A 15,141-nucleotide genomic window follows, 5' to 3' on the forward strand; every position below is an offset into this window, starting at 1 on the left:
TATTATTATATTATATTAGAATGAGCCCAACCTCCGATATCTCTGCCCATCAGCCACACTTAAGCCACACTGAATGGTCTTTCAAACCCAATTTTACGGATTATAATGCTGTGTTCATGATCAAGTAGGAAGGTGTGAATTACCAGTTGTAATGTCACAAATACCAGTTGGATGCATTCACATGCTTTGAACTCGTTGAGAAATGCAGCAACCATAAACTAAAAGTACAGCTATCATACTTGTAAACAAATTATAGTATTTGTTTACAGTGTAAAAATGTTTTTTTTAAACGTATGAATAGTTTGCTTTCTATAAATAATGTGTTTTGTTGTTGCATTTAACTGCCAACATTTTACTGCTGAGTTCCCCATCAGTAATTACCAGTAATTACCAGTAATGACCTTTCTCCCTTTCCCTCTCCAGGAGCTGTTCTACAAGGACAGGCACTACCACGAACACTGTTTCCGATGTTTGCGCTGTGACCGCTCGCTGGCGGACGAGCCCTTCACCAGCCAGGAGGAGGCGCTGCTGTGCAACGACTGCTACCATAATGAGTTCTCGTCCAAGTGTGTGGCCTGCGACAAGACCGTCATGCCAGGTACCCACACCTGCTACTGCTTCCCTTGAGTAGCAGAAACATCGAAACTCCCAAAAACGTGCAGGGATACATGACAACACCCTTTCGTCCTCCTGAGCTGAGCCGAGCTGTACTGAGCTGACCTGGTTACTTATCCATCATGGTTGCCGTGACAGAAAAAATTGCCTGCTTTGGCCTCAGTTACTCAACTGCTGTTCTCACACCTATCACAGACAGGCGTTTAACCACTGTCATGACTTTTGACTAAGCAGCTCTCTCTCTCAGTCAACGTCACGCACGTATAGACATAGGAGTTTTCACAAGCAGTCGCGGAAGGCATAGCCGTATGGGCCTGGTCAGAAGTGGTGCCCTACGTAGGGAATAGGGTGCCATTTGGGACGCAGACTAATGTATTTTTGTGGTTGAGCTGGGTGTGACACAGCTTAGATGTGACTGTGCTTGTCTGCTCATTTGGGGCGGCAGGGTAGCCTAGTGGTTAGAGTGTTGGACTAGTGAACCGGAAGGTTGCGAGTTCAAACCCCCGAGCTGACAAGGTACAAATCTGTCGTTCTGCCCCTGAACACTGTTCCCAGGCCGTCATTGAAAATAAGAATGTGTTCTTAACTGACTTGCCTGGTTAAATAAAGGTAAAATACATTTTAAAAAATTTACCGAAAGTACCTCTCAGTTGACTTCTGGCCCAACGGTCTTTGTGACGGCATGGCAGTGTTACACCACCAGCAGGGGCTGGACAGGACAGGGCTGGAAATGACACAGGATTCAATCTGGACAGGGCAGGTTGAGGGTTATTTCTCCACAGTTTCTGTACAACTGAGCACTGAGTAGTCGTTTTGGCTTGTTTCTATGGTCTAACGCAGTTGAACAATACACTACCTCCTCGCCCCTCTTAAAAATGCAGCCAATTGCGATTGCACTGGCCGACCTCCCCCACGTGCGCATTTCAGTTCCCAAAGCTCGTAAAACAAAAGGCAATAATTAAGAGATCTGATGTTCATTTTCATAGGCATGGCTCGCTGTTTATTTTGGCTACTTTTATTACCTAATTGGAGGAAGTGTTTATTTGTGGGGGACGCTTAAAGTCAGAAGTTTAAATAAAGTATGAATAATATTACTGGATGTTTGGATGGTGTTACAGCAAGTCAGACTGGATGGTGTTATAGCAGGTCAGACTGGATGGTGTTATAGCAAGTCAGACTGGATGGTGTTATAGCAAGTCAGACTGGATGGTGTTATAGCAGGTCAGACTGGATGGTGTTATAGCAAGTCAGACTGGATGGTGTTATAGCAGGTCAGACTGGATGGTGTTATAGCAAGTCAGACTGGATGGTGTTATAGCAGGTCAGACTGGATGGTGTTATAGCAGGTCAGACTGGATGGTGTTATAGCAAGTCAGACTGGATGGTGTTATAGCAGGTCAGACTGGATGGTGTTACAGCAAGTCAGACTGGATGGTGTTATAGCAAGTCAGACTGGATGGTGTTACAGCAGGTCAGACTGGATGGTGTTATAGCAGGTCAGACTGGATGGTGTTATAGCAGGTCAGACTGGATGGTGTTATAGCAAGTCAGACTGGATGGTGTTATAGCAGGTCAGACTGGATGGTGTTATAGCAAGTCAGACTGGATGGTGTTATAGCAAGTCAGACTGGATGGTGTTACAGCAGGTCAGACTGGATGGTGTTACAGCAGGTCAGACTGGATGGTGTTATAGCAAGTCAGACTGGATGGTGTTATAGCAGGTCAGACTGGATGGTGTTACAGCAGGTCAGACTGGATGGTGTTATAGCAAGTCAGACTGGATGGTGTTATAGCAAATCAGACTGGATGGTGTTATAGCAAGTCAGACTGGATGGTGTTATTGCAGGTCAGACTGGATGGTGTTATAGCAGGTCAGACTGGATGGTGTTATAGCAGGTCAGACTGGATGGTGTTACAGCAGGTAAGACTGGATGGTGTTACAGCAGGTCAGACTGGATGGTGTTACAGCAGGTCAGACTGGATGGTGTTACAGCAGGTCAGACTGGATGGTGTTACAGCAGGTCAGACTGGATGGTGTTACAGCAGGTCAGACTGGATGGTGTTACAGCAGGTCAGACTGGATGGTGTTACAGCAGGTCAGACTGGATGGTGTTACAGCAAGTCAGACTGGATGGTGTTACAGCAAGTCAGACTGGATGGCTGGATGGTATTACAGCAAGTCATGGATGGAGTTATAGCAAGTCAGACTGGATGGAGTTCAGGTTTTACTGAATTATCTGGTTTGGTAAAAAAAAAAATATTACCTTTGTTTAACCTTGATAGTCAGATAGTCATATTTAGAACAAAGTATATGAGCCCTGAATTACAACAAAAATACACGTCATAATATAAATCCAAAATGCAAGCAGAAATAAAACACATTTATCAGTAGCAAGGCCCTCAACTGTAGCAGTAGGTGTCAGAACTAGGAGATTACGCATACTGAGGTTTGACCTTCTAACCCAGAACTCAAGTGGCTGACAAGGCACACAAACCGGTAGTTGTGATGACTACACAGGTGATGACTCTTGCAGACAGAGTGAATTATACCAAACCTGTCTGTGTCTCAATCTATGTCTCAATCTATGTCTCAATCTCAGTCTCAATCTCAATCTCTGTCTGTCTCAGTCTGTCTCTGTCTCAATCTCTGTCTGTCTCAGTCTGTCTCTGTCTCAATCTCTGTCTCAATCTCTGTCAGTCTCTGTCTCAATCTCAGTCTGTCTCTGTCTCAGTCTCAATCTATGTCTGTCTCAATATCAGTCTGTCTCCATCTCTGTCTCAATCTCTGTCTCAATCTCAGTCTCAATCTCAGTCTCAGTCTGTCTCAATCTCTGTCTCGATCTCTGTCTCGATCTCTGTCTCAATCTCAATCTCAGTCTCAATCTCAGTCTCTGTCTCAATCTCTGTCTCAATCTCTGTCTCTGTCTCAATCTCTGTCTCAATCTCTGTCTCAGTCTCTGTCTCAGTCTGTCTCTGTCTCAGTCTCAATCTATGTCTCAATCTCAGTCAGTCTCTGTCTCAGTCTCAATCTATGTCTCAATCTGTCTGTCTCAATCTCTGTCTCAATCTCAATCTCTGTCTGTCTCAATCTCAGTCTCAATCTATGTCTGTCTCAGTCTGTCTCTGTCTCTGTCTCAATCTCAGTCTGTCTCTGTCTCAGTCTCAATCTATGTCTGTCTCAATCTCAGTCTGTCTCCATCTCTGTTTCAATCTCTGTCTCAATCTCAGTCTCAATCTCAATCTCAGTCTCAATCTCAGTCTCAATCTCAATCTGTCTGTCTCAGTCTCAATCTCTGTCTGTCTCAATCTCTGTCAGTCTCTGTCTCAGTCTGTCTCTGTCTCAGTCTCAATCTATGTCTCAATCTCAGTCAGTCTCTGTCTCAGTATCAATCTCTGTCTCAATCTATGTCTCAATCTCTGTCTCAGTCTCTGTCTCAGTCTCTGTCTCAGTCTCAATATCTGTCTCGATCTCTGTCTCGATCTCTGTCTCAATCTCTGTCTCGATCTCTGTCTCGATCTCTGTCTCGATCTCTGTCTCGATCTCTCTCAGTCTCAATCTCTGTCTGTCTCAATCTCAGTCTGTCTCTGTCTCAGTCTCAATCTATGTCTCAATCTGTCTGTCTCAATCTCTGTCTCAGTCTCTGTCTCAATCTCAGCATCAATCTCTGTCTCGATCTCTGTCTCAATCTCTGTCTCAATCTCTGTCTCAATCTCTGTCTCAATCTCTGTCTCAGTCTCTGTCTCGGTCTCAATATCTGTCTCAGTCTCTGTCTCAATATCTGTCTCGATCTCTGTCTCAATCTCTGTCTCGATCTCTGTCTCGATCTCTGTCTCGATCTCTGTCTCGATCTCTCTCAGTCTCAATCTCTGTCTGTCTCAATCTCAGTCTGTCTCTGTCTCAGTCTCAATCTATGTCTCAATCTGTCTGTCTCAATCTCTGTCTCAATCTATGTCTCAATCTCAGTCTGTCTCAGTCTCAGTCTCAATCTGTCTGTCTCAGTCTCAGTCTCAATCTGTCTGTCTCAATCTCTGTCTCAGTCTCTGTCTCAATCTCAGTATCATTCTCTGTCTCAATCTCAGTCTCTGTCTCAGTCTCAATATCTGTCTCAATATCTGTCTCAATCTCTGTCTCAGTCTGTCTCAATCTCTGTCTCAATCTCTGTCTCAATATCTGTCTCAATCTCTGTCTCAATCTCTGTCTCAATCTCAGTCTCAATCTCAGTCTCAGTCTGTCTCAATCTCTGTCTCGATCTCTGTCTCGATCTCTGTCTCAATCTCAATCTCAGTCTCAATCTCTGTCTCTGTCTCAATCTCTGTCTCAATCTCTGTCTCTGTCTCAATCTCTGTCTCAATCTCTGTCTCAGTCTCTGTCTCTGTCTCAGTCTCTGTCTCAGTCTCTGTCTCAGTCTCAGTCTCAATCTCAGTCTGTCTCAATCTCTGTCTCAGTCTCAATCTCTGTCTGTCTCAATCTCTGTCTCTGTCTCAATCTCTGTCTCAGTCTCTGTCTCAGTCTCAATTTGTCTGTCTCAGTCTCTGTCTCAGTCTCAATCTATGTCTGTCTCAATCTCAATCTCTGTCTCAGTCTCAATCTCTGTCTCAGTCTCAATCTCTGTCTGTCTCAATCTCTGTCTCTGTCTCAATCTCTGTCTCAATCTCTGTCTCAGTCTCAATCTCTGTCTGTCTCAGTCTCTGTCTGAGTCTCAATCTCTGTCTCAATCTCAATCTCTGTCTCAATATCAATCTCTGTCTCAATCTCTGTCTCAATCTCTGTCTCAGTCTCAATCTATGTCTGTCTCAATCGCAGTCCCAATCTCTGTCTCAGTCTCAATCTATGTCTCAGTCTCTCCCTTCCCCTCTCTCTCTCTCTCCTTCTCCCTCTGGCAGGCTCAAAGAAGTTGGAGTATGGGGGCTCTGTGTGGCACGAGGACTGCTTTGTGTGCCATGGCTGTGAGAAGCCCATCGGTGGCCAGTCCTTCATCCCCGACAAAGACGACTACTACTGTGTACCCTGCTACGAGGGCAGGTTCACCCCGCGATGCAGCCTCTGCAAAAAGGTGAACCAGAGTCTCCTCGAATCAACATTATCCTCTCCCTGTCACTGTTATTGACGTTCTCACGGTAGTAGATCGGTTTCTTGTGAAACCACTTTGTCAGATCAAGTCAGTAAGGTTGATGGGTATGTATCCTGCGTAGGTGCTGGCGACAGGAGGCGTCAGCTACAAAGATGAGACGTGGCACAAGGAGTGTTTGGTGTGCAACGGCTGTAAGAGCCCACTGGCGGGCCAGCCCTTCACTTCCCAGGGGGACACGCCCTACTGCGTCAAGTGCTTCAGCAGCCTCTACGCACAGAAGTGTGCCTCCTGTAACTCGCCCATCACAGGTCATGTCTTCTCCATTTCACTAGATAATATGGGTTGATTTGAAACACTCAAATGGCACCCTATTCCCTACTTACTGCACTTACACTGTGGCACTAAGTACCAGCCCAGGCAAAGATGCCCTGCATGCCAGAGCACAGACATACTGGAAATATACTGGTAGAGCCTGTGGCTGTTTAGAATGCCAGTGTTTCAACTGAACACAGAGAACTGGCAGGTGTTCAGTGCTGATATTACAGCCAACCATAGAATTACCCACACAACTTAATGTTCAGAATGTCATTTCTTACTGCACACCTGTCAATCCAGGTGGGAGTCAAAGTTCTCTATGTAGACATAGGCTACGTCCCACATGGCATCCTATTCCCTTTGTAGTGCACTACTTTTGACCAGGGCCCATAGGGCGCTGGTCAAAGGTAGTGCACTATATTGAAAATAGGGTGGCATTTGGGATGTACTCGTATGCTACTATACATGCTAAGTGTTTTATTCCCTCCAGGGTTTGGCGAGGGGAAGTACATTTCTTTCCAGGATAGGCAGTGGCACCAGCCCTGCTTCAAGTGCTCCCACTGCTCTGTCTCTCTGGTTGGGTCCGGCTTCTTCCCTGACCGGGACCAGATCCTTTGCGGAGACTGCAACAACGACCAAGAAGACCAATGAGAATCACTTTCTCTGTCCTTCAACTGTGCTTGACCAATCACAAATGTACAGTTATAGCCATCCCGTTTGTAACACACAGCGGTGACATGACCACCTATCGTACATTAAAGAGAGCCTCTAAACCTCAACCTATATTTAATACTACATCACCCTAAATATATACAGTACCAGACAAACGATTGGACACACATTGTACAATAATAGTGAAGACATCAAAACTATGAAATAACACATATGGAATAAACAAATCAAAATATTTCATATTTGAGATTCTTCAAAGGAGCTACCCTTTTCCTTGATGACAGCATTGCACACTTGGCATTCTCTCAACCAGCTTCATTAGGAATGCTTTTCCAACAGTCTTGAAGTTCCTACATATGCTGAGCACTTGTTGGCTGCTTTTCTTTCACTCTCCGGTCCAACTCATCCTAAACCATCTCAATTGGTTGAGGTCGAGTGATTGTGGAGGCCAGGTCATCTGATGCAGCACTCCATCACTCTCCTTCTTGGCCAAATAGCCATTACACAGCCTGGAGGTGTGTTTTGGGTCATTGTCCTGTTGAAAAACAAATTATTCTCCACTAAGCTCAAATCAGATGGAATGGCATATCGCTGCAGAATGCTGTGGTAGCCATGCTGGTTAAGTGTGCCTTGAATTCAAAATAAATCACACACAGTGTCACCAGCAAAGCACCATCTCACCTCCTCCTCCATGCTTCACTGTGGGAACCACACATGCAGAGATCATCCGGTCACCTACTCTGCGTCTTACAAAGACACGGTTGGAAACATAAATCTCAAATTTGGACTCATCAGTACCAAAGGACAGAGTTCCACCAGTCTAATATCCATTGCTCGTGTTTCTTGGCCCAATCACGTCTCTTCTTATTAATGGTGTCCTTTAGTAGTGGTTTCTTTGCAGCAATTCGACCATGAAGGCCTGATTCACGCAGTCTCCTCTGAACAGTTGATGTTGAGATGTGTCTATTACTTGAACTCTGTGAAGCATTTATTGGGCTACAATTTATGAGGCAGGTAACTCTAATGAACTTATCCTCTTGAGCAGAGGTAACTCTGGGTCTTCCTTTCCTGTGGCGGTCCTCATGAGAGCCAGTTTCACCATAGCCCTTGATGGTTTTTGCGACTGCACATGAAACTTTCAAATATCTTGACATTTTCCAAGTTTGAATGACCACCAAGTAATGATAGACTGTTGTTTCGCTTTGCTTATTTGATCTGTTCTTGCGATAATATGGACTTGGTCTTTTGCCATGTAGGGCTTTTATAACGGCTGTTTGAAGAAGAGGACCAAGGTGCAGCGTGGTACGCGTTCATGATTTTTAATCAAACTGAACACTAGAACAAAAAATAACAAAGCGACACAAATGAAACAGTTCTGTCAGGTTCAGAAACACACAAAACAGAAAATAACTACCCACAAAACACAAGTGGGAAAAGGCTACCTAAGTATGGTTCCCAATCAGAGACAACGATAGACAGCTGCCTCTGATTGAGACCCACACCCGGCCAAACACACAGAAATAGAAAACATGGAACACAAAACATAGAATGCCCACCCCAACTCACGCCCTGACCAAACCAAAATAGAGACATAAAAAGGATCTCTAAGGTCAGGGTGAGACATCTTCTGTATATCACCCATACCTTGTCACAGCACAACTGATTGGCTGAAACGTATTAAGAAGGATAGAAATTCCACAAATTAACTTTTAGCAAGGCACACGTTAATTGAAATGCATTCCAGGTGACTACCTCATGAAGCTGGTTGAGAAAATGCCAAGAGTGTGTAAAGTTGTCATCAAGACAAAGGGTGGATACTTTGAAGAATCTCAAATGTAAAATATATTTTGATTTGTTTAACACTTATTTTGGTTACTACATGATTCCATATGTGTTATTTCATAGTTTTGATGTCTTCACTATTATTCTACAATGTAGAAAATAGTACAAATAAAGAAAAACTCTTGAATGAGTAGGTGTGTCCAAACTTTTAACCTGTACTGTATATATCTTAAAATATATAATACACATTTTTTTCAGTGTTGCATGTATGTCTATGTTGTTAAACTGATTTTCAAACATAAAAAGCACATTGAAATATATTTATAATGTAAACACTTATTTTTTACCCAAAATATTTTTTGCCCCTTTTTCTTCCCAATTTCGTGGTCTCCAATTGGTAGTTACAGTCTTGTCTCAACGCTGCAACTCCCGTACGGACTTGAGAGAGACGAAGGTCGAGAGCCGTGCGTCCTCCGAAACACAACCTAACCAAGCCGCACTGCTTCTTGACACAATGCCCACAACCTAGAAGCCAGCCGCACCAATGTGTCGGAGGAAACACCGTACACCTGGGGACTGTGTCAGCGTGCAATGCGCCCGGCCCGCCACAGGAGTCGCTAGAGCACTTGTAAGAATATCTGAACTATTCGTATCCTGAAGGAGCTTACATATTAATGCAGCTGACCTGAGCTCTGCCGAAATATGCCATTAATGATGCGCACACAGTCTGAACTAAATAGTGTCTTAACAGCTGTATTTTATTGCAGCTATATCAAAAAGTATCAAACAGTCAATTATATTTCTTTGTATTATTTTATCACTTTCTTTCCTCTGTTTGCTGTATTATAACCAGTAATATTACAACTCTAAACCAATCCAGTATGTACTGTAATAATAACCCTATTGGGTCAGAATACTGTGTCTGTAAAGGTGGGCCAAAATAAACACTTTGTAAGGCTTCTTTGAGGTGTATTGTCTTCCAATGAGAACAGCCTTTGGACTACTGCGTACATTACACATTAATACTTTCCTTACTTAAATCCCCAGTGTGAACAGATTTGATCATTTTTACAATGGTCATGCCAGGGTGGCGGTGCCAATGTGATGCCAGGCCAGGGTGGTGTCCAGTGCCCACTCCCTGGAATCCAGTGAAGGTTCAGGCAGACCAACACAAAAGCGTTGTAGCAGAGGACAAAGGCAAACTGTCCCAGAAGGCTGATTGAATCTTTATTTAGTCTGGAATGTAATTTTCCTCAAACTCCATAACAGGCTCTATATTTGCACCCATTGTTTTGGATTTCTATCACAAAACAAGTTACTTGCTAAAGCCTTGGCATTATGGAAACTGTAAGGCACTATGGAAAAGCCCCTACTCTCCATTTGTACCTTAGAAGACCACATAGAGAACAGTTAAAGACATGCTCCGGAACTTTGGCGACTACTAAGTATTTTTTAAAAACCTACTGCTTTGATCTGGATGTGTCAATGTGTAGTTCATACATGCAGAAGTACTGTCTAACTTCTAATAGCCACTAAATCCCTAGGCCACTAAATCTAATAGCCACTAAATCCCTAGGAATTGTCTGTAGAGCTCCGAGACAAGATTGTGATCTACACATTAATTAATTAATTGATCTAGGGAAGGGTATTAAAAAATAAAAAATGTCTGCAGCATTAATGGTCCCCAAGAACACAGTGGCCTCCATAATTCTTAAATAGAAGAAGTTTGGAACAACCAAGACTTTTCCTACAGCCAAACTGAGCAATTGGGGAAGAAGGGCCTTGGTCAGGAAGGTGTCCTTCCAGAAGGACAAGCGTCTCTGCAGCACTCCACCAATCAGGCCTTTATGGTAGAGGGGCCAGACGGAGACCACTCTTCAGTAAAAGGCACATGTCAGCCTGCTTGGACTTTGCCAAAAGTCACCTAAAGGACTCTCAGACCATGAGAAACAAGATTCTCTGGTCTGATGAAACCAAGATTGAACTATTTTGCCTGAATGCCAAACATCACGTCTTGGGGAAACCTGGCACCATCCCTACGGTGAAGCCTGGTGGTGGCAGAATCATGCTGTGGGGATGTTTTTCAGTGGTACGGACTGGGAGACTAGTCAGGATTGAGGGAAAGATGAACGGAGCAAAGTACAGAGAGATCCTTGATTAAAACACTCTCCAGAGCGCTCAGGACCTCAGACTGGGGGCGAAGGTTCACCTTCCAACAGGACAACGATCCTAAGCACACAGCTAAGACAACGTAGGAGTGGCTTCGGGACATTTCTGAATGGAGAGACCTGAAAATAGAAGCCCAGCGACGCTCACCATCCAACCTGACAGAGCTTCAGAGGATCTGCAGAGAAGAATGGGAGATACTCCCCAAATACAGGTGTGCCAAGCTTGTAGTGTCATACCCAAGAAGACGATTCGAGGCTGTAATCGCTGCAAAAAGTTCTTCAACAAAGTACTGAGTAAAGAGTCTGAAAACTTATGTAAATGTGGTATTTGAGTAAAAAAATAAAAGTCAAGGGGTCTGAATACTTTCCGAATGCACAGTACAAAGGTACCGGATAATCTCTTTAAAAAGAGATCTGTTGGTCACTGGGGTCAATAGCAAAACACAACACTGTTCACACATTAATAACAGGATTGACAGCTGTGTGTCTGTAGTAAATTAAACGATGGTTCACAGTAAGTGAGGGGCTATAACCTATGAAGTCACAAGGGCTTGAGGATACACCCTCTGGGACCAGCAGACCAGTATCAGAACCCAGATGAATGCAGTGTGTACGCATCAGTCAAAAATGGGGGGGATAATCAGGATTTAGGTGGGGATTCAATCTGAGGCGCGTTGTATAGTCCCAGCCATACGTACACATGGCATCATTCGCAGGTGTCTTAGCAGTGGATCATAACAGTGTAATAGATCATGCAACTCTCATTCAAAACAGCTTTGTTTTGTTCCCATAATGCATTTGGACCCATATTAGAAACACCAACTGCGACACAAAAGCCTATGTATTAAATCAAGGGCACTGTTGTTTTTATATGTAGCTTTTCCCATGACTTCTCCTGGAACACGGCTGACCCTGTTTGGTCCCACAAGGACTATCAGCCAGGCCACACAACCCACTGAGATCTGTGCATCAGATCTGGCACTGGGGACTAGCAGTGAACAGGCCCCATTGAAAACTACTATGCATCCCAAATGGCATCCCAAATTCCCTATATACCGCACTACTTTATAGGGAATATATAGGAAATAGGATGCCATTTGGGACGCATATCTTGTCAACAGAGTTCTGCTGGTGGCAGCTGCAAAACAAATCACCACCCACAGGCCATTACATCACTGAGATACAGGCCTCACATCACTGAGATACAGGCCTCACATCACTGAGATACAGGCCTCATATCACTGAGATACAGGCCTCACATCACTGAGATACAGGCCTCATATCACTGAGATACAGGCCTCACATCACTGAGATACAGGCCTCACATCACTGTGATTACAGGCCTCACATCACTGAGATTACAGGCCTCACATCACTGAGATACAGGCCTCATATCACTGAGATACAGCCCTCACATCACTGTGATACAGGCCTCACATCACTGAGATACAGGCCTCACATCACTTAAATTACAGGCCTCACATCACTGATACAGGCCTCACATCACTGAGATACAGGCCTCACATCACTGAGATACAGGCCTCACATCACTGAGATACAGACCTAACATCACTGAGATACAGGCCTCACATCACTGAGATACAGGCCTCACATCACTGAGATACAGGCCTCATATCACTGAGATACAGACCTAACATCACTGAGATACAGGCCTCAGATCACTGAGATACAGGCCTCACATCACTGAGATTACAGGCCTCACATCACTGAGATACAGACCTAACATCACTGAGATACAGGCCTCACATCACTGAGATACAGGCCTCACATCACTGAGATACAGGCCTCACATCACTGAGATACAGACCTAACATCACTGAGATACAGGCCTCACATCACTGAGATACAGGCCTCACATCACTGAGATACAGGCCTCATATCACTGAGATACAGACCTAACATCACTGAGATACAGGCCTCACATCACTGAGATACAGGCCTCACATCACTGAGATTACAGGCCTCACATCACTGAGATACAGACCTAACATCACTGAGATACAGGCCTCACATCACTGAGATACAGGCCTCACATCACTGAGATACAGGCCTCACATCACTGAGATACAGGCCTCACATCACTGAGATACAGGCCTCACATCACTGAGATACAGACCTAACATCACTGAGATACAGGCCTCAGATCACTGAGATACAGGCCTCACATCACTGAGATTACAGGCCTCACATCACTGAGATACAGACCTAACATCACTGAGATACAGACCTAACATCACTGAGATACAGGCCTCACATCACTGAGATACAGGCCTCACATCACTGAGATACAGGCCTCATATCACTGAGATACAGACCTAACATCACTGAGATACAGGCCTCACATCACTGAGATACAGGCCTCACATCACTGAGATTACAGGCCTCACATCACTGAGATACAGACCTAACATCACTGAGATACAGGCCTCACATCACTGAGATACAGGCCTCACATCACTGAGATACAGGCCTCACATCACTGAGATACAGGCCTCACATCACTGAGATACAGGCCTAACATCACTGATACAGGCCTCACATCACTGAGATACAGGCCTAACATCACTGATACAGGCCTCACATCACTGAGATACAGACCTAACATCACTGAGATACAGGCCTCACATCACTGAGATACAGGCCTCACATCACTGAGATACAGGCCTCACATCACTGAGATACAGGCCTCACATCACTGAGATACAGACCTAACATCACTGTGATACAGGCCTCACATCACTGTGATACAGGCCTCACATCACTGAGATACAGGCCTCACATCACTGTGATACAGGCCTCACATCACTGTGATACAGGACTCACATCACTGTGATACAGGCCTCACATCACTGTGATACAGGCCTCACATCACTGAGATACAGGCCTCACATCACTGTGATACAGGCCTAACATCACTGTGATACAGGCCTAACATCACTGAGATATACAGGCCTCACATCACTGAGATACAGGCCTCACATCACTGAGATACAGGCCTCACATGTCACCACTCACAGGCCTCACATCACTGAGATACAGACCTCACATCACTGAGATACAGACCTAACATCACTGAGATACAGACCTAACATCACTGAGATACAGACCTAACATCACTGGGATACAGGCCTCACATCACTGAGATACAGGCCTCACATCACTGAGATACAGACCTCACATCACTGAGATACAGGCCTCACATCACTGAGATACAGGCCTCACATCACTGAGATACAGACCTAACATCACTGAGATACAGGCCTCACATCACTGAGATACAGACCTAACATCACTGAGATACAGACCTAACATCACTGAGATACAGACCTCATATCACTGAGATTACAGGCCTCACATCACTGAGATACAGACCTAACATCACTGAGATACAGGCCTCACATCACTGAGATACAGACCTAACATCACTGAGATACAGACCTAACATCACTGAGATACAGGCCTCACATCACTGATACAGGCCTCACATCACTGAGATACAGACCTCATATCACTGAGATACAGGCCTCACATCACTGATACAGGCCTCACATCACTGAGATACAGACCTAACATCACTGAGATACAGGCCTCACATCACTGAGATACAGGCCTCACATCACTGAGATACAGACCTAACATCACTGAGATACAGGCCTCACATCACTGGGATACAGGCCTCACATCACTGAGATACAGACCTCACATCACTGAGATACAGGCCTCACATCACTGAGATACAGGCCTCACATCACTGTGATACAGGCCTCACATCACTGAGATACAGACCTCACATCACTGAGATACAGACCTCACATCACTGAGATACAGGCCTCACATCACTGAGATACAGGCCTCACATCACTGTGATACAGGCCTCACATCACTGAGATACAGGCCTCACATCACTGAGATACAGGCCTCACATCACTGTGATACAGGCCTAACATCACTGAGATACAGGCCTCACATCACTGAGATACAGGCCTCACATCACTGAGATACAGGCCTCACATCACTGAGATACAGGCCTCACATGTCACCACTCACAGGCCTCACATCACTGAGATACAGGCCTCACATCACTGTGATACAGGCCTAACATCACTGTGATACAGGCCTAACATCACTGAGATACAGGCCTGACATCACTGAGATACAGGCCTCACATCACTGAGATACAGGCCTCACATGTCACCACTCACAGGCCTCACATCACTGAGATACAGGCCTAACATCACTGAGATACAGGCCTCACATCACTGAGATACAGGCCTCACATCACTGAGATACAGGCCTCACATGTCACCACTCACAGGCCTCACATCACTGAGATACAGGCCTCACATCACTGAGATACAGGCCTCACATGTCACCACTCACAGGCCTCACATCACTGAGATACAGGCCTAACATCACTGAGATACAGACCTAACATCACTGGGATACAGGCCTCACATCACTGAGATACAGGCCTCACATCACTGAGATACAGGCCT

General features: G+C 44.9%; 1 protein-coding gene across 2 annotated transcripts in view; it reads left to right on the forward strand.

The window, feature by feature from the left end:
* Positions 1–9,417, forward strand: part of LOC118380681 (four and a half LIM domains protein 3-like) — a 29,100-nt gene extending 19,683 nt beyond the window's left edge. For both annotated transcript variants that reach the window (XM_052472745.1, XM_052472746.1), the window contains 4 exons: positions 424–598; positions 5,500–5,669; positions 5,809–5,995; positions 6,493–9,417. In XM_052472745.1, coding sequence (XP_052328705.1) covers positions 424–598; positions 5,500–5,669; positions 5,809–5,995; positions 6,493–6,653 — 693 coding nt within the window. In that variant the 3' untranslated portion in view covers positions 6,654–9,417. The remainder of the gene's footprint in view (positions 1–423; positions 599–5,499; positions 5,670–5,808; positions 5,996–6,492) is intronic.
* The last annotated feature ends 5,724 nt before the right edge of the window (positions 9,418–15,141 follow it).

The sequence above is a fragment of the Oncorhynchus keta genome, chromosome 20 (assembly GCF_023373465.1).
Source record: "Oncorhynchus keta strain PuntledgeMale-10-30-2019 chromosome 20, Oket_V2, whole genome shotgun sequence".
In the NCBI taxonomy this organism is placed as follows: Eukaryota; Metazoa; Chordata; class Actinopteri; order Salmoniformes; family Salmonidae; genus Oncorhynchus; species Oncorhynchus keta.